General features: G+C 47.2%; 1 protein-coding gene across 4 annotated transcripts in view; it reads left to right on the forward strand.

Annotated features, from left to right (window-relative positions):
• The first annotated feature begins 404 nt into the window (after positions 1–404).
• LOC102567790 (monoacylglycerol/Diacylglycerol O-acyltransferase) overlaps positions 405–18794 on the forward strand; it is a 58263-nt gene continuing 39873 nt past the window's right edge. For 2 of the 4 annotated variants that reach the window (XM_059724089.1, XM_059724088.1), the window contains exons 1-5: positions 3580–3702; positions 3771–3895; positions 8042–8206; positions 9610–9803; positions 17714–17774. In XM_059724089.1, coding sequence (XP_059580072.1) covers positions 3656–3702; positions 3771–3895; positions 8042–8206; positions 9610–9803; positions 17714–17774 — 592 coding nt within the window. In that variant the 5' untranslated portion in view covers positions 3580–3655. Of the gene's footprint in view, positions 454–3569; positions 3896–8041; positions 8207–9609; positions 9804–17713; positions 17775–18794 lie in introns of those variants that run through there. The other 2 variants (XM_059724091.1, XM_059724090.1) reach the window with 2 other exon arrangements.

An 18794-nucleotide genomic window follows, 5' to 3' on the forward strand; every position in this document is an offset into this window, starting at 1 on the left:
GTCCATGTTCCTCGCGCCAGGCTGGGCTGGATGGACAAGACAGGCCTGGAGGTGTCAGTGGTGGCAGGGAGCAGCGGGGTTTAGTTCACGGCCGGCGACAGCAGTGGGAAGAGCCGGACTTGCAGCCGCCTCCAGCCCCTGGGAGCCGCGTTAAAAGCGCGCCTAAGCCGGGGCCGGGGGCGCCGGGAGCGACTCGGGGAGGGAAGAGGCTGAGCCGGCCGTGGGGCCGGGCTGCGGCTCCTTGGGGCCGGAGGCGGCGGCGGAGGCTGTAGCCCCGCGCGGACGGGCCGGGGCGCAGCAGGGTCTCGGGGCTGCGCCGCTCCGGCGGGTCCCGGGCGCTGCGGCGTGGAGACAGTCCGAGGCGGGGCGGGGCGGGGCGCGGCCGCCTCCCGCAGCTCAAAGCGCGGCCGCGCCCGCCTCGGCGCAGCACCGGCGTGGCTGCGCGGGAGGCAGGTGAGAGCTCCCGGCCCGGCCCGGCCCGGCCCGGCCCGGCCCCGCCGGCACCTGCGCTCGGCCCTGGCCCCGGCCCCGGCCCCTGCCGCGGGAGCCGGGCGGGCTGCGGTGGCCGCTCGGGGCCGCCCGAGGGTGGCGGCTGCGGGGATGGCAGGAGCCCTCGGGGCCGGGGCGGAGCAGGACTCCCCGGGAAGGAGCCCCTTCCCCGCCGACGTGCTCGTTTCTCCAGGCGCGGGCTGGGTCGAGGCCGGTGTGTGACGAGACGGGCTGTGCCCTCAAGGGCTGGGGCCTCTTGGAGCCGCTCCTGCTGCTCCTGCCAGGCTGGCTCCGGGGGAGGCGCGCGTGGAGGGGAGAGCGAGCCTCTGTGCGCTGTGCTGGACGTGTGTGTAACGGGCGGTGGCTGCGAGACCTGCGCATCGCTCGCCGGCTCCCCCTGTAGTGCTGAGTGGGGGTCGAAGGGCATTTTGTGACCAAAGCTTCTCTCGGTTCCACGATACTAGGTTGCACCTTTGTGACAGGGATTGGAGAGAGAACCTTTTCCTTGAAATTCACGTGTTTCTACTGTTTTTCATAGAGGTGCACTCATATATTGGATTGGCACCAATAAAACGAAAATGATCATTATCCACAAATGGCTTTTTAGGGCTGGTGTAGCCGATTTAATGTTACTGATAAAGGCTGAGTGCGTGCATGCAGCCGCACCATGCTCAGGGCAGGAATGCAGCCTGGGGGGTAGGGTGGGCCAGGGCTGCAACTAGTTCAGGCATGGTGGATGGCAGCAGCACTGGGAGGTGGGGCTGCAGGGAAACTGGTTATGAAGTTTGAGGCCAGAGCAGCACTGGGATGTGGGGCTACAGGGAATCTTTGAGTGGCTGTTGCCCACCCCAGGCACAGCCCTAGCCCAGCTCCACCCTGGAAAGAGGCTAGCGCTGCCCTTAGTCCATAGCCCGCCTTCACCCTGTGCTCAAATCCAGGGGTACATGTCCCCCATGCCTCCCTTGGGGGTGGGCACATTGGTGGGGAGCCCTCTCTCCTCCTTACTACCTCGCCCCCTGGACAAGCTGCCCATGGGGGTCGCATTCACATCCCCGGCTGGGCAGTGTTGGCCCCTGCCCCACTCCCTTCATCACTGTGGGGGGCGGGAGGGGGGCTCTATCTGCCTGCCCCTTCTCTTGCCCATGCCCTCCCCCCCCATAGACTTACCAGCCAGATGCTGCTCTCCAAGCTGCCTTTCTTCATTCCTGTAAATTGGCTATTGGATTGGTATTGGCCCATATGGCTGGTTAATAATGACTGGCTGCCATTGGTATTGCCCAAGAAAATCTATATCAGTATACCCCTAGTTTTTCATCAGTTGGTCTTTTTGTCCTGCTCCCTCTGGGGCATCTGATTCAACTCAACTTGATCTGCTTCTGTCTGTAAACTTTTTCCTTCTAAGCCTGTCTCTCTCAGTCCCAATGATCCTCTTCCTTCCCATTTCCTTGTATTTCATACAAGTTCCGATCCCACGGTCTGTATTGTAATGAGAGTGCTTTGTAAGCAGCCAGAAAGCAACTTTACTAACATTTACCACTCGATGGATCCTCTTCTCAGCACAATTACGTGCTTTGTTCTGGTTGTGTTTTGTGTGCGCATATGCACATGTGAAGAAGTGTAGGCAGAAAGATGCATACATTGCATGTGTCCTTACATACATATGATTTCATATATAGTGTGTGTGTATAGACGGGTTTCATTACACATGCAGGGAAAGGCGGAATGGGATCTAATGGGTGATCCACAGAATTGCACCTCTTGCCCTAACAAACATGCATGGCAGGAAGCATGGTTGTAGGATTGTGCATTAGATCCCATTGTACCTTATTGCCAGTAAGAGCCAGTCAGAAGCAAGCTTCTGTGGCTGGGAGCCCCACCTCAGTTGAGAGGCTCCCGGTGGCTGGGGCAGAAGTGCTGATGGCACGGCCTGTCAGATTCAACAAATCTGCAAGTTCTGCTAAATGCTTGGTCATGAGGACCTGAAAAAGGAAAGGAAGGAGCTTCTTACAGTGTGATAAGTACTTTGCACTTCTAGCTTGTCTGGAGGTATTTGCACCATTAACCAGTTATGTGTGTAATAATTGTAATGTGTAGAAGGAGGCTCTATTTGTAACAAGGCATTATGGAAGTATATAAAATGCCTTGCCATGTACATTCATTAGCAAGGGCAAGGTTTAAGAAGGGTGCCTTCCACTTGGCATGGCTCACGAGATGTGTGCATTTCCTTACTACTTGCAGGAGTTTAAAAAGGTTATTTTCTGCACAAACAAGCTTTATCCAGGGGGTGTAAAATTCATCCAGCCATATGGGCTGGATCAGCATTCCTGCGCTGGTCTGTGGTGCCAGGTCCTGCTCAAGTGAAGCATGTGCCAGTCCCCTGGGGCAGCATGGGGCAGCCACTGTCTGTGGCAAATGAGCTGGGCCCAGTACTGCAGGTAGCATAGGGGTCCAGCGAGGCACTGCATGGAGCATACACCCCTCGTGCTGCATGAGCAGGACTGGCTGATCATGGGGCTCTCTGTGCGCATGACCCTGGAGCTTGCATGGGATGCATCCTTCCAATGGCACATGGGCTGGGTGCAGTGCTGACAGGGTCTTGGGCACAGGTTGTGTGTGGCACCTTGTGCTGCCTACACTGCCGTGTGTTATGCAGGGACCAGGGCTGGCCCAGCAACCCACAGGCTGGATTGTGCAACTCAATGGGTCTGAATCTTACCCGTGGGCCAAACGTTTGACACTCTTTCTCTATCCTCTGTTGTAGAAGTCTGGAGTGGGTTGACCAGTCACAAAATATAATAGTCCCTGTAAAAGAATACTAGCTGAATGAATTATTAAATTCAAAGGCTGGTAGCAAGTATACAAGTAGAAATTCTCCAGTACTACAAACAATACTGCTTATTAAATGACTACATCCACACAGTAAAATAATTATCCGAATGGATCTTATCCTTACATTAGACCCTATGCTTAGTGCTAACTGTTGTTATTGATGTTGGTAGGCTCTCTGTTTTTGGCTCTAGCTTAGAAGCTGCTATGACTGTGGAGGGAGTTGCATTCTCTTTCTGTTTTACTTCTTACAGGAGAGGACAAGAAGTACCGGGCTGGTCTGCAGGGGAGATACCAATGATCTCCATCAGCTTCTTTTCTCACATATTAGAACAATTGAATGTCATGGAGTACCTGGGGACATACCTTAATCACGGGGTCACCAAGGTGGTGATGGCTTCAATATTAACCTTTTATTTACTTCCTTGGATGCTGCTTATCTTTGGCTTCCTTAGTTCTCTTCTCATTGTAATTTATTACAGGAATTCTAAGCTAAAAACAGATTGTTCTGATGATTTCTGGGACAATGCAAGGCAAACTTGGGCATACCTTTATGATTTGTATGCAAGAATGTGGCATGGTAAGTTTAGACTTCCTTTTTTGTAGTTCTAAATCTGTTTTTAATTAGGTGAATGACCCCAAAATTTAAATGTTAGGCTTCTTCAACCCCAGGATGACTAACCCAAGACAGTTTTCTTTACTGACAATCTGCAAACCTTTTAATGACAACTAACCTTTTTTACTGACATATGCTTTATGTTATATAAATATAATCCTTCTGCCAGACCCTGGATGAGGGCCTGGTTCCAATCGTAGTGTGTTTAAAAAACAAAACAAAACAAAACAAAAAAACACAAACCAAAAAAAAGATTGTCGGTTAAAATTTTCAAACTTATCAGTAACTTTTTTTTTCTTTGTTTGGCAACCTTACTTGACTGCAGCAGTGGTTTTACACCATGTTACCCCCATTCAGGGGTCCCCTGTTCACCCTCACAGCCATACTGCCTCCCACCAGTCCCACTCTCCCTGTCCTTCTTTGGGGTCTGTCATGCCAAGACCTCTATCTCCATACCTGGCACCCATCAGTGTTACAGGCAGATGGGAGGTAGCATCAGGAGCATTAGCTGTAGCACATGGTTGGGGCTTAGGGATGGAGCTTTGGAGAACCCCATGAGCCACAAAGTCCTTAGAGCTCCATTTGAGGTGCTGCTCCCCTGCTCAGACACAAAGTGGCCCTACTGTGTTGTCTGTACATTACCATGGGCTCCACCTTCTTTTCCCCAACAGAACTTCAACCAGCTCCCATTGCTTCATGTTTTTACTGATTCTGTAGGCAGACATTTATAGCTTGGTTATTTATAGACAGATGGAAAGCCTGGTGAACCTATTCAGAAACCAGTACTAGTTTTTGCTAGATGCCGCATAGTAAGCAAGAATCTCTTCCCCAAAGAGTCTATTATTTAAGTGTCAAAAATGGAATATATTGGGAAATGCATGAGCTGTAAGCACATAGATGGTAAACAGAATTAATATTCTTTATTTGTGGTTTATTTTTCCTTGAAAGAAAAATGGTTACTTATATTCGTATTCTAACAACAACATTGGCAATTCACTGTATGCTAAAATGGATCCAATTTTAAAGAATCATGTTTGGGGGGGATTTTTGTTTGTTGCTAGAACTTATTTCTAGAAATGTCAATGTAACTTTAATTTTAAGATTCTAGAATGTATGTAAGAGCTGTTTGGAAACGAAAAGTACAGCTCATTTTAACTGGACATTGTGCCAGTTTTTAAATATTTACCTTATTGGTGAACATTCATTTCTTAGGAAATGGAACCCCTTCTCCTGCTACTCACTCTCTTCCCCCTGTTTAAACAAGTATAGTTGAGTTACAGTGACTGAAAAGAAATGGCAGCAAGTCTTTCTTTCAGTTTATTCTGGTTTTGGGGGTCTTGGATGATGTGGGAGATGTTGCCTGGCAAGGAAGAGTGCCCTCTGTTCCTGTTTCCTTGTTCTTGATGGGGCAGAAATTTCCCTGCTGTTCTCTGTTCTTTTTATCCAATGAATACTAAATACCCAGTGCAGTGTCTCAGTTTCCAGAGTAGAATGAAATAGATTTCTGTAAAACTCTTTTTGGTATCTCCTCTTTGTCCCTCTCCACTCCTCCTTCCAGCCCCTTTTGTGGTGCTGTTCATTTTCTGTCTAATTTGGCTTTAGTTCTGTTTTAAGAACAGGATAAGAGTTTTCTTTACATTTCAACTGATGCTGCTATCATCCAGAGTCTAACTTTTGTGGGTTGCTTTCCTTTAATTTCAGTCTAATGTTTTAATCTTGCACAGAAATCTTCATAAGTCCACCTTCATATTTGGCATAAGTGGAACTGAAATCCCCAATGTTATCCTGGATATAATCCAGTCTTGTCCATTTTAGTCCCCAAACCTGTTTTTTCATTCAATGTCAACTTTGCAGCGAGGCCTGGGAGAAGGGACTGGGAAATGTGATTCTGTTCTTCAAGATAGGCCTTTTCAAGATGACATTCACCTGTGGGGTAGAGAAAGGCACTTGTCTTTGCTTGGGATTGTCAGCCATGAGGCCTATCCCAGAGTTGCCTAGATTTGCTAGGCTAACTCTCACTTCTGAAAAAGTAGAGATGTCAGTACCCTACTGTGCCCACTGCTCATCCAGGAAGTACTCTCCTAGATGAGCAATCTTTATTCCTCACTCTAGCTGACTTGAAGGTGGCTCTTTCTAGATTGGAACCAATATGAAGAAAATTGGCTGTGTTGGAAATCATCCCAATGCAGCTGATAATTTGGCTGAAAGATGCCCGTGCATGAGCAACCCCTCCTCCCCAAGGTGAGGGAGGGGGAAGGGGCAGGGGCAGGCACTGCCCAGCCAGGGTGTGATGGGGTGAGGCACATGATGGAGCTGTGGTTTGGGGGGTGGCTCCCGCTGCTGCTTGCACCCTGGGAGGGCATGGAGAAGCAGAGTGTGTCCCCCCGGATCTGCATGGGGCGGGGCAAGTGGGCTGAAGCGGTGGGCTAGAGTCGGGGCTGTGCGGGGCTCTTCTCATCGGGGGCTGGGCTCAGGGTGGGGGCTTGAGAGGGTTGCAGCCACCCCAGATTTCATTGTAGCTTCCTCCCAGTGCCGCGCTGAATGCAGCCCCAGGTCTTCCTGCCTCATCCCCTGCCTGTCCCCATGTGCCAGGAAGAGCTGGGGCTGCGATGGGCGTGCGGCAACTATGGTGCTGGGAGGGAACTAGGGTGAAATTTGTGGGGGCTGCAGGCCACCCTTGCCCCTGGTAAGAGGAGCACGGTGCAGCCCCAGCTCCAGCCCGCAGCTGGAGCTCGCCTGTCCTGACCCATGCTGATCCGGGGGGAAATACCCCTTGCCCTCCCAAGGTGCAAGCAGCAGTGGGAACCGCCCCCAAACTGCAGTTCCATTCCGTGCCCTGCAGTACCCCAGCTGGGCAGTGCCTGCTGCTGCCCCTGCCCCCTCCCAGACCACAGGGGAGGGGGAGGGGTTGATCTTCCCTCCCCCCTCCCCTTCCACCACAATGGACTTACTAGCTGGAGGCAGCTCTCCACGCTGTATTGGAAATCTGATTGGTACTGGCCGATATGCCTCCTTAGAATTTGGATATTGGTATCGGCCCCCAAAATGTCTATTGGTGCACCTCTAGTTCTTTCACATCCCAGGTGACTGTTCTGACCCTGGGTTCTTGGTATTCTGGGTGAGGAAGGGTTTTTTTGAACAAAAAAGTCTCTCTTGAAATCAACAAATCTCTTTTTGTCTAAACTATTATTTTAACTTTCTCTGAAAACATTACATATCATGTTTTGTCACAAAACATGCGCCTTCCCCCCACTCCACTGCCACCCCAATTGGAGGGTGTGTTTTAGGTAGGGAAGCTGTTTTCCTTCTTTCAAAAGTAGCACTCTTGAAGGCAGGTGCATGGCATACAAGCAGAAGCCATCTTCACACTGTGTCTACACAGCAAACTGAAGGGGCAGAATCTTGTATTAACCTGCTCACACCCGTAACTATTGGGTGAGCATTGTAGCTTGTGCCTGAAATAGCAAGTGAGCTATTCATAGAATCTTGTTGAGAATTTTGATGTAGAAACAACACTTGTATGAGAACTGTGTTTAGTAAAGAACTAGCAATCTTGTTGCTGTGCTTTGCAAGGGTCTGGGCCTTACCTCACATGACATAGAGTAAGGCCTCTTGGAAACAGTCTTCAGGAAGTGTGGCATCTGTACAATCTGCCACACCAGGGAGTTTCTGATGCTACACTTCCTTCACATTCTGTGCGATTAGAACAAGTCCTCCAAGAAACAGCCATGATGATGCAAAATCTTTCTACATTTTTGCCTTCTAACCGCCCCCCGCCCCCCCCCCCCCGACCCTTTTTTTGTTTTGGGGTGTGTTGTATGCAAGAGAATGTGGTACTTATGCGTACACTTGTGCTCTTCAATTCTTAAGTCATGCTGAAGTGTCTAAATCAGTTGGGTTGTGCTGTGCTCAGTAGAAACATCTCTAAATGCCTTTTATGAATCTGGGCCCAAATTCTTACTACGGTACCAAGCATTGGAAGTTCTTGACATACCTGCTCTGTACTGCTTGCTGCTGAAGTTCATGCTTCTGTCTAGCAAAAACCTAATATTCAAATTTGAAGTAACCTAAAATTAACATTAACAATGTTATACTTTGTACTTCAAATAGGTTATGAACTTCATGGTTTGGAAAACATACCAGAAGGACCAGGTGTTGTTATTTTTTACCATGGCGCTATTCCTGTGGATTACATCTTCTTTGTAGCTAGGTACTTTATCTTGACACACCGGATGTGCGTCTCCGTAGTTGACCATGTGCTCCACAAACTACCAGGTAAAATTCTTTTATTGGAAACAGTTAAATGCTTTCATATATATGAAACTGTGTTGTGTTTTAATGCACTTCATATCAATAATACTTGTGAGATGCATGATTAGCACAGTCAGCTAGGACCATACTGCACGCTGACAGTGAATTTAGATGTTGGGGGAATGCAACACACCCATCTCAAATTTGCATACAGTTTACACACAATTATTTGTTCTTTCCCATTTTGAGCTTTTAAAATTCCTGGGGCAGGGTCATTATTACTGACCTTGTAATGGGGAATTTCTCTGAACTCTTTATGCAATAGAAAGGTGGCTTTGCTCCCTGAGGAGCTTGTCAGCCAGTCCTCCCAAATAACACAGTCTTCAAGTACCACCAAGCTGACATAAACAAAAACAAGCCCTTCTGCCTCATCCCAAGCACTTGAGGAGCCCTTTGGCTCTGGCTCCCAACACAGCAGCCTGGCTCCTTCTGGCAGCAAGCAGTATAGCTCACTGCATGCTACCTACTTTGCAAATTCTAGGAGTTTGGTTTTGTTTTTTTAATCTAGCAGGATACTCCCTGCATATCCTAGCTTGCTCTAGCTCTGGCTCCCAACACAGCAGCCAGACTCCTTCTTGCTGCAAGTATTGAGCTCACTATGTGCTTCCTACTTCTATGCATATTCTAGGAGGTCTTTAAATCTAGCAGGATGCTTCCTGCCTATCCAACTGCCCAGCATGTGGGCTTTCAGAATAGGGATTTCCCTTGCATTTCCTGACACATTTTGTTTTGGAAGCTTTAAATAGTAAATGTAATTTAGATTAATCTTATTTAAAAAAAAGGGTGAAGGAACGAAAGAGGAATACATGCATGTTATCATCAAGGATCCTGGTTTTCTCTGATTTTAAAACAAAAAATCCAAAATATTCTGATTTTGGTTTTTTGTTTTAAACCCAAATCGACACTTTTCTGTGATGCTTTTTGTTTAAAAAACTTGTTTTAATCATGGAAAAATGTGGATTTGGGTGTCTTTTTATTTTTTAGCAAATTTTTAATTAAATCAGAGAAAATCAGGATCCCTGGTTATCAGTTGTATTAAGGCAACCTATACATGGTAGTACGACAGGTACAAGTAATTATGGAAAAATATTGACAAGTGTATCCTGTATTTGGTTTCTTGAAGTGCAAGTATTAGACGGGTTCTTCTCCAAATTTCTCCAGCTAAAGTATCAGGCTAAGTGCATTGTTCATGCATTACTTTTTACTTTCTCCAGCACATTTGTTGGTCTTATATTCTAAGTATGTAGCCATTTAACTTTAATAATAATGTTTTTATTTTACTGTGTTTTTTCTTTGATATGCAAGCTGTACTTATGACATGTGTTAAGTTCTATTTTAATAATATATTTGCTGTATGCTTTTTGCAGGCTTTAAACTACTTTTAGAATTTCTTAAGGTACTTCATGGTACAAGGGAAGAATGTATGAATGCACTGAAAAATGGTGAACTGGTGGGTATTGCACCAGGTGGTGCTCGAGAAGCCTTCTTTAGTGACAAAACTTACAAACTTGTATGGGATCATCGTAAAGGCTTTGCTCACCTGGCTATAGATGCAAAAGTGGTGAGTAACATACCTGTGAGCATCAATCATTTCAATATAATCAAGATTATTGGCAGACAAATGAATTGCCACAAAGGGGGCTTGGTTTCACTGTGAGTGCTGGGGGGCAGGGACCCCACCTGGCAGGGTCCAGATGGGCTGCGCTTTCCCAGTGCACTGAAAGGAGCTCGGGGTCAGCGGGGAGGCGGGGGTGAGACTGGAGTCGCATACCGGGTCTGGGGAACACATGCCCTGGGGACCAGTGCTGATTGGCCGAGCAGAAGCCTGGGGAGTGTAACAGATAATGCCGAGGTTCAGTATTTGGCATCCAGGGAAAAGAGATGGTGCAGCAGGGCAGGGTAGAGGGGCTCTGCCGCAACAGGGACCCAGCCAGTCAAACCCTCGTGGGATGCCAGGATACAGTGACCAGAAGTGTATGACCAACTCAGTCTATGAATCAAGATGAGTAACACTAGACTGTAAGTTACTTGTGGGTAGACCCACCAGTCGGAGGGATGAGGACACCTGGAGAGAGTGTCCAGTGAAAGATTATTGAGCCCAGCAGGAGAGAAAGTGTGAACCGGTGCCAGAGGTGGTGTTAGCCTCAGGGAACCCTAGTAGCATAGGCAAAGGAGAGATTTGCCTGGAGGAACTGAATAAACAGTTACCAGGTATGAACCAGCTACAGGGAGCTGACCTGGACCTCTGAACCTGGGTTCTGAATCTTTCCCTGAGAAAGGCTCTCTTCCCTTTGTTTGTATTACTATTTTCCTTTTGTTTACTATTCAGTACTTCCAGGCCAGGGAGCGATGGTAGGGGCAAGTTAGATCCTGTGGGCACCTGAGTTATAGTTAACTAAATTGGAGAACATACACCTGGGATCTAGTGAGCTGCCTAATTGAGAATCTAGGAGACCAGCAAGTAGAGATCTTGTCCTCCAGGATCTGTCAGTCCTTGGCAGGAGGAAGACTGCCGCAAGCTAGGCTGTAACATTCAAGAGACCCAGCAGAAAGGAAAGTTGCCAATGCTTTGCAGAATCAGCAACCAAATTTGGTTGGGGGAAGCTGAGACTGAATGACTCGCATGTTTTGTCAGCATAGAAGGATGACTTGTCACCCAAGAGAAAAGGGGCAGGGTATAGGGGTGGTGGAGCCCTGCAGAAAACTGACCCTCATCAGTACGACCATCACTCTAAACGCCATCCATACTCGCAAAGAATAGTAATATTAAGATGTGTCAGGCAAGAGGGAGAGCAGATGGGGCAGAGGTCCCAGTGATCACAATACAATGAAAGAGAAGCGTATGGACCTGCCCACTCACGTACCTAAATCTCCACTTTTCCTTCTTTTCTCAATATTTTCTCTGTCCCTGAGGTCTGAAATCCTTCCTGCCTTTTGGATTTCATGCACATCCCAGTTTTCTTGCATTTGCTGTGACCTCATGTACAAGTAGGCCATGTCTAAACCCTGTTGCTGGTGCTTCTTCCCCTACCTTCCATAACACAGTGAAGTCTCTAATTCAGGCCATCTTTGTTTGTTTTGTTTGTTTAAACTGTTGATACCCAGTGGCTCTCCAAATACTTTCTTTTCATACTGTCTTTAAATCTTACATACCTCTGCTTTCTCTTCCTCCCTCATCTTCTTTGCATTGGTAGCCTTTTCTATCCTGTTTCAATTTTTACCCAGTTGCCTTTAGAGGCATAGGCAGGAAGGCTTGTTGGTCACTTTCTGGCCAGAGAATCTGAAAGGCACCTGACAGGGAGCCAGGAATGAGGCCCCCATGAAGCAGAAGGACTGTTACTTGTCAACTGTGGATAGAGAGGCTTCTTCTTGGGAAGTCCTAATCAGCAAGAATGGACCTGAGGACTGACTGATTTGGTCTCCTACTTATAGTGTGGGTAAATGATGGAGATTTTGTACATGTTTCCTAACCTAAACAGTGAGTATCCATCACTAAGGTCACACAGGTAGGTGAGGAGGTACAAAAGTGTGCATGGTGGCCAGATCACAGGAAAGTAAAGCCAGAAGGAAACTCATGAGGTCATCCAATACAGTCCCCTGGTCAAGGCAGGATCAGTCTGTCCTAAAGCATCCTAGGCAAGTGTCTGTCTAACCTACTCTTGGAAATATTCCAAGGATGGAGTTGCCACAAGTCTGACACCTTATCCTAAAAGGAAATTAGGTCAGTTGGCATGACTAGACTTTTGCTGAATCTATGCTGTTTTTTCCTGATCACCTTGTTCTCCTCCAGGTGCTTTACAACAGATTCTTACAGCTGTGCAGGGGAGACTAGTACCATATGAGGGACTGTCCCCTTCATACTTGTCAAGTCTGTCTCGGGGAGAGTAGATGGACATATTCTGGGTTGCAAACCTCTTGTGTGAAATATAGCATGCAGTGCCACATGCCATGTATCTGAGATGGGGCTGACCAATTATTACAGTTCTAGTGGGGCATCTGTTGGCCTCAGTGGCCCCATGGAATTTGTGGGTCTGTACTAGAATGAACTTTCAAAGATGGATGAGCAGGGACTGGGACATCTCCCCCACTGGGAGTACGGAAGGACTCAGGAGAGGCACCGCCAGGCCCAAGGTTAGGGATGACTTAGTTAGGGAACTTCTGGAGGGGCTGGATGTGTTCAAATCAGCAGACCTGGATGCTCTTCATCTAAGGGTGCTGAGGGAATTGGCGGGTGTCATTGCAGGGCCCCTGGCACAGCTATATAAGCACTCATGGAGCTCTGATCAGCTGCTGGATGACTGGATAAAGGCCAATGTGGTCCCCATTTACAAGAAAGGGAGAAAGGAGGACCCAGGTAATTATAGGCCCATCAGTCCTACCTTGGTTCTGGAGATCTTGGAGATAATTATCAAGGAGCATGTCTGCGAGGGACCAGCAGGGGAGATCATGCTCAGGGGGAACCAACATGGGTTCATTAAGGGAAGATCCTGTCAAACTAACCTTATTTCCTTTTATGATCAGGTCACAAAGTCCTTGGACAAAGGCATGGGGGTGGATGTAGTCTTCCTGGACTTTAAGAAGGCCTTTGACACTGTCTCTCACCCTATTCTCATAAAAAAAAAACCAAAACAAAACTAGGTGACTGGCATTGTGTGCAACTATCCAGCCAATTAGCCACCCATCTGACTGTAGGCATCGGAGTGGTGGTGACCAGGTTGTTTTCGACCTGGAGGGATGTGGGCAGTGGGGCTCCCCAGGGCTCGGTCCTCAGGTCCGTACTGTTCAATATTTTTATCAATGACTTGGACAAGGGGGTGGAAAGCACCTTGTCGAAGTTTGCTGATGACACCAAGATGTGGGTCGAGGTGGGAGGGACAGAATCCAGCTAGATCTGGACAGGTTACAGAGATGGGCAGATGAGAATAGGATGGAATTCAACACGGACAAGTGCAGGGTACTGCATCTAGGGAGAAGGAACCAACAGCATGCCTATAGGCTGGGGAACAACCTTCTCATCAGCACAGAGGTGGAAAGGGATCTTGGAGTCATTGTTGACTCCAGGTTGAAAATGAGCCACCAATGCGAGGAAGCTGTCCAGTAAGGCTAACTGCACCTTGTCATGCATCGCAAGCAGGTCCAGGGAGGTGATCCTCCCTCTCTATGCAGCATTGGTCAGGCCGCAGATGGAGTACTGCATCCAGTTTTGGGCACTGCACTTCAAGAGAGATGTGGCTAGCATTAAGAGGGTCCAGGGGAGGGCTGCTCGCATGATCGGGGGGCAGCAGGGCAGGCCATACAAGGAGAGACTAGAGGGCCTGAACCTATTCAGTCTGCAAAAGAGAAGGCTGAGTGGAGGATCTGGTGTCTGTCTACAAATTCACCAGGGGGGATCAGCAGGGAATAGGAGGTGCCCTGTTCCCCCAGGCACCACATGGGGTAACTAGGAATAATGGCCACAAGTTGATAGACAGCAGGTTCAGGCTAGACATCAGGAGGCGTTACTTTACGGTTAGGGTAGCTAGGACATGGAACCAACTTCCAAGGGAAGTGGTGCTCGCTCCTACCTTGGAGGTTTTTGAGAGGAAGCTGGATAGACACCTGACGGGTCATATGACCCCAGCATTCGTTCCTGCTGAAGGCAGGGCGTCAGACTTGGTGATCTGTTTAGGTCCCTTCTGACCCTAGCTACTATGATAAAGACTGAAAAAGCCTCATTTTGCCTTGGGGCTCTCTACCATCTCATTGCAGGGGGCCCTCCTACCAGCAAGTAGTTTAAGTAGGGATTTGCTGCAATCCCCTGCTTTGAGACATGTGGAAAACACCCAGAGCACTTTGAAAACTCTTGAAGCTATGGAGAGACTGAGTGAAAGGTTCTTGCAGTTCTTTTTCACCACAACATGCAGGAACTTATTTTCCTGTCTCAAGCTTTTGCCCAGAAACTTCCTGTAAGTTGAGAGACTGGACCATTTGCCTGTTGCAATCAAATGGAGGCAGCCAGGGTGAAGAGCAGGAACTTGCAGATGAGCACATTAAAGGTTTCCTGGTTTGAGATTGGGTGCCATCCTTCCCTTCCTGAAACTGGAATATATCCACTAAAGCAGGGGTTCCCAAAGTTTTTATGCCCCACCCTGGCAAACCGTGGCCTAGCACTCGCGGCTGGCTGGCCGCGGCTGGAATTTCCGGTCAGAAACAGGTAAGAATACCCCCACCCAACTTTGCTGTGGATCTTCAGCCGACCTGCCATGGCCCGGGGATTGAGAACCCCTGCACTAGTATTACCTTTTCCTGAAGTCGGAGGGGAAGCTCGTTCCATTACTCCCAGGATTGGTAAACTGCTCTCAGGCTGGGAGAAGGATCTCTGAAAAAGGGATGGAAAAGGGAAATTTGGGAAATGGGTAACCAAACTGATTGGCTGGAGTAACTATTGACTAGAGCCAGAGAAAACATTTTGCGCCCATGCAGGGTGTTAACACCGAACAGATGTGGAAGACAAGGGGGGAAAGAGGTAGTTTTTGACTGCACTCCTAGTGCCCTCTGTGAGGGCTGAGGTACAATGTGGCTTGTGGTAAAAAGCCAGTGTTTATCCTATGAAATTGTAGTTGCATTTCAGTGGATTATTCGAGCAATGAAAAGTGAAGGGCAGAAGTGCTCAGAAAGCTGATGCCAACTCTGAAACCTAGTTATGAGTAGTATAGAAAGAGTACTTAGGTTAGATCTTGAAATCCCTTTGAATCCTTGAGGATTATGTTGCAATGTCCTAGGAAGCTTCTTCCAGTCCCACTGCAGGTTTGCTTATGAGTAAAAGAAAGCTAATAGGCACTGTTTGCTGTCAGTTGACTAGTTCATCCTATTGGCAGATGGAGTAGATGCCAAGGTACACAAATCCAAAAATTTTCAGAAAATTTGCATCTTTAGACGCATGTTATTCAACTTATAGGCTAACACATGGATAACTAGCTGTGTGTATTAATCCATTTTCTTGCATGTCAGTACATTGCCATTTCAGTCCAGTTGCTGCATTTCTTGACTGCTGATCAACTTCCAAGTCAGTCAGGAAGTTTTTGCTTTGATTGAAAATAACCACTTAACTCCTTGACATGGTGACTCTCAACCCTGGGGTGTCTTGAGATCCTATCAAGGGTGTTGTGGGGTGTCACTCAATGTTAGTATTGTCAATCATGCTTGCACCCCAAACAATAGAAACCCAGAGATTTTAAAAAGGAATTCACATTGTTAAAAACATTCTGACCTCTTGTGGTCTTTTTGAGTTCTTTGCAATAGAAAAATTGGTCTTCTATCTTTCTGTAGTAAAAGATATATGGAAATTAAGAGCTGGCACTTTCCAAAGGGTGCCTTGAGCCTAAGGAGGTTGAGAACAAGTGCTTTGACAGAGGTCCTCCAGGATAGTCACCACCACCTTGGCACACTCCTAGGGTGGACCTGACTATCAAACAATCCCCAAGGAGTTCATCCTGGAAGAGTTTTTTCTTTTAAAGTAGTGCATTACCCGTCTTAGTGCTGAGCGGTTCAAGGGACTTGCATTGGATGACTTGAACTGTGGCTTGGACATTCTTTGGAAATTCAGAACTGGAGTCATCAGAACTGTCCTTTCTACTCTCTATGCTGTAGAAATTGGAGGAGGCTGACACACACATGAAAGGGCACTTGTAGAAAGATTTAATTTTGGCAGGATAGTGAAGTTGCTCTGTGTCGCTGAAAGAATGGGCATCTGAACAAAAGGTGACAAAGCTGAAGGCAGACAAGCAGTACCAAACTTTCTGGTGTCTGTTAGATTAGATTAGTTCAAAGATTGATGCTGAAATATCTGTAGTCGCCATGGGCTGTGCAGCGCTCGGGGCTGAACCACAGAGACTTCTTAGTCTTAATCTTTTTCAAAACTAAAGATCTTCTGCTGGTTCCAGGTGATGATACTGTCTGATCATGAAATTCTTTTTTGCAAGAACAATTGAGGGCTGAGGAATCTGAGACAGGAGGTTTTGAGAAGTGTATGGGGCTGTGAATCGTTTGAGACTTGGAATTTCAGTGCGAGCCTGTGAAGGTTAATCAGCCAGATGTGGATGTAAACTTCTGCAAAGGGCCTCTAATGAAAGGCTTTTCTGAAGAGCCAAAATAAGGCTAATATAACCGTTGACTAGCACCATTGATTAGGCAGTGCCAATCGCAGTGGTGCCAGGGAGGAGGAAGGTTCCTGAGAGAGGATGGTGAAAGCTGCAGAGAGAGCTGTAGTGTTGGGCAGCATCTTTTCTCCATGGATTGGAGACAGAGCTCCAGGAGGTGTTCAAAAGGAAAATTATAGAGCTTGGTCTCTTATGGGTCCAAAAGTTAAAGCTCCAACAGCCACCTATGGGAAGAGAATGGAACAAGTGTCCAGGAGTGCAGTTCCTCAAGACAGAAAAGGAACTTGTACCACTATCTGACAATGTTGCAGGACAGACATGGCCTAAATCCTGGCAAGTGGGGGGTAGTCATGGATATGGGCATTGTCATGTATCTTCTTTTTTGCATTCCAGACAGAAAAAAAAGAGGGAAATGCAAAAGAAAACTCCCATCCTACTTGGGAGAAGAAGTAGAAAATCTGTGCCAGTCTGACAGTAGTGTCTTAGTTTTCAGACTGTTTCCAGGTGTTAGCCTGCTCACCATTCCCTTTTAAAGTGTAAATTATGATTGCCTGTCCAATAGGCCCATTCAGATATGATCTGAGGCTATTGACCACAGTCATTTGGGATGCACAGTCTCAGAAACTACCTTGTGTGCCTAGAAGAGGAACATTGAACTCAATTACTATCATATTGCCCAATTCTGGCCATACTATAAAACAGGTGATTATCTGTTTGCACCAGTGACTGCAGTCCATACAAACATAAACATGATAAAACTAAACACTGCTACCAGTAGATACCCTAAACACCATACCAATAAATCTAATTTGGGGAAATGCATGTGACATTCTACAGATCATCCCCAAATATTGTGGGTTCTCATCACATACATTTCAAGTTTTACTGGGAGGGGGGCTGGGGGGGAATCTAGTTCTCCATAGTAGTCCATAACTTACTGGTCAGGACACTCCCTTGGGATAGGAAAGACGCACTTTGAAGCCATTTTCTACCACCCAATTTCAGATCAGACCCTTGAAGCTACATTTCTTACTGTGAAGGTGCTTTATATACAAGACTACTGGATGTTCTGGTGTGGTAGCTAACAATGAATTTGTTCGTGGTCCAGCTCCAAGGTTGTGATGCACAATTCTGAATGAAGTGTGAATAACTCCTTAGCTAGAGATGAGCCCTGTAGGCCAGGTCATATCTATCTCTTGAAGTTGTTAGAGTGTAAAACGATCTTCTTTCTTGAAATACTTGGGCACTTGGACAGATGAGAAATGTGGACTTTTCATTTCATGCTCATTATTACACTCATCGTTTGGTTTTGTTTTGTTTTTCTTCTCCTCAGCCTGTCATTCCAATGTTTACTGAAAATATTCGGGAGGCATATAGGGCACCTAAAGAAAGGAGTAAGAGGCATTTTAAATAATATATTTCTTTCGAGCATCTTTCACTTTTCCATCTCAAAATGTATATTGCAGAAATGTGTATTCTTCCATTGAATCTTTCATGGTTTTGGCTTGCTCCTGATTGTGTGGAAAATGGAAAGTGTCCATGGATAGTCAGACACTAACCTGCATGTCTAGGATGAGCCATAGGCTGTTGACCGACATTCCTTTAAAGGCATGATAGGATGTGATGCACATTGCCAACAGTCATGCCTCCTGCTATGCCAAACATGTATAGCAGGACCGTGATATTGGGATCAGGGATCGCATTCAATCAAGTCCTTCTTGCCATTGCAGGGGCATACTGGGGTCATGATTTGGGGATCCCCCAGCATTGGCAAGTTGAAGGTCGGGTGCCTGACAATCAGTTGGCTGGATTGAGACCACCCCAGGGCTCCCACTGGCCCCGGCGCACTCCTCAGAGTCAGCCAACGATTATTCTCCAGCGTGGATTATAAACTCTGGGGCTGGTTCAAGATCCGGTACAGTCCTAGGCCGGCCAGTCAGCCAGGACACAGCTGACGGTCAGCCTATAGGGATATACCAGGGCTGGTCTGAGCCTCAGTGCAGACCAGGAACCAGCCAACAATTAGGCGATGGTCAGCTGGTGGAAACATACTTGGGTTGATTGAAGACTTCTGCCACATGCCCAAATTGGCAACTCCTCAACTTTCCCCTCTATTTATTACACATTTTATCTAATATTTTTAGGGCTGGTTGCCCTTTTTGGAGTGCCATGAATTGTTTAAATGTGTGGCTGGGTTGCAATTTTAGACAGGATTAACAGACTAATCATGTCTTCAGTTTCCAGGTGAGCCCCCCCCCCCCCCCCCGAAGGCCTGTGGCATAATGGCAGGAAGAGAATCATTAAAGCAAGCGATTACTTTTACTTGAGTGGGGAGCACAGATGGCTTTGCCAAGGTGGGGACGTAGCTTTTGCAGGGGAGACTCTGAAGGAGATTATATTGTTGAAAGATCAGC

Source organism: Alligator mississippiensis, chromosome 3 (assembly GCF_030867095.1).
Source record: "Alligator mississippiensis isolate rAllMis1 chromosome 3, rAllMis1, whole genome shotgun sequence".
NCBI lineage: Eukaryota > Metazoa > Chordata > Crocodylia > Alligatoridae > Alligator > Alligator mississippiensis.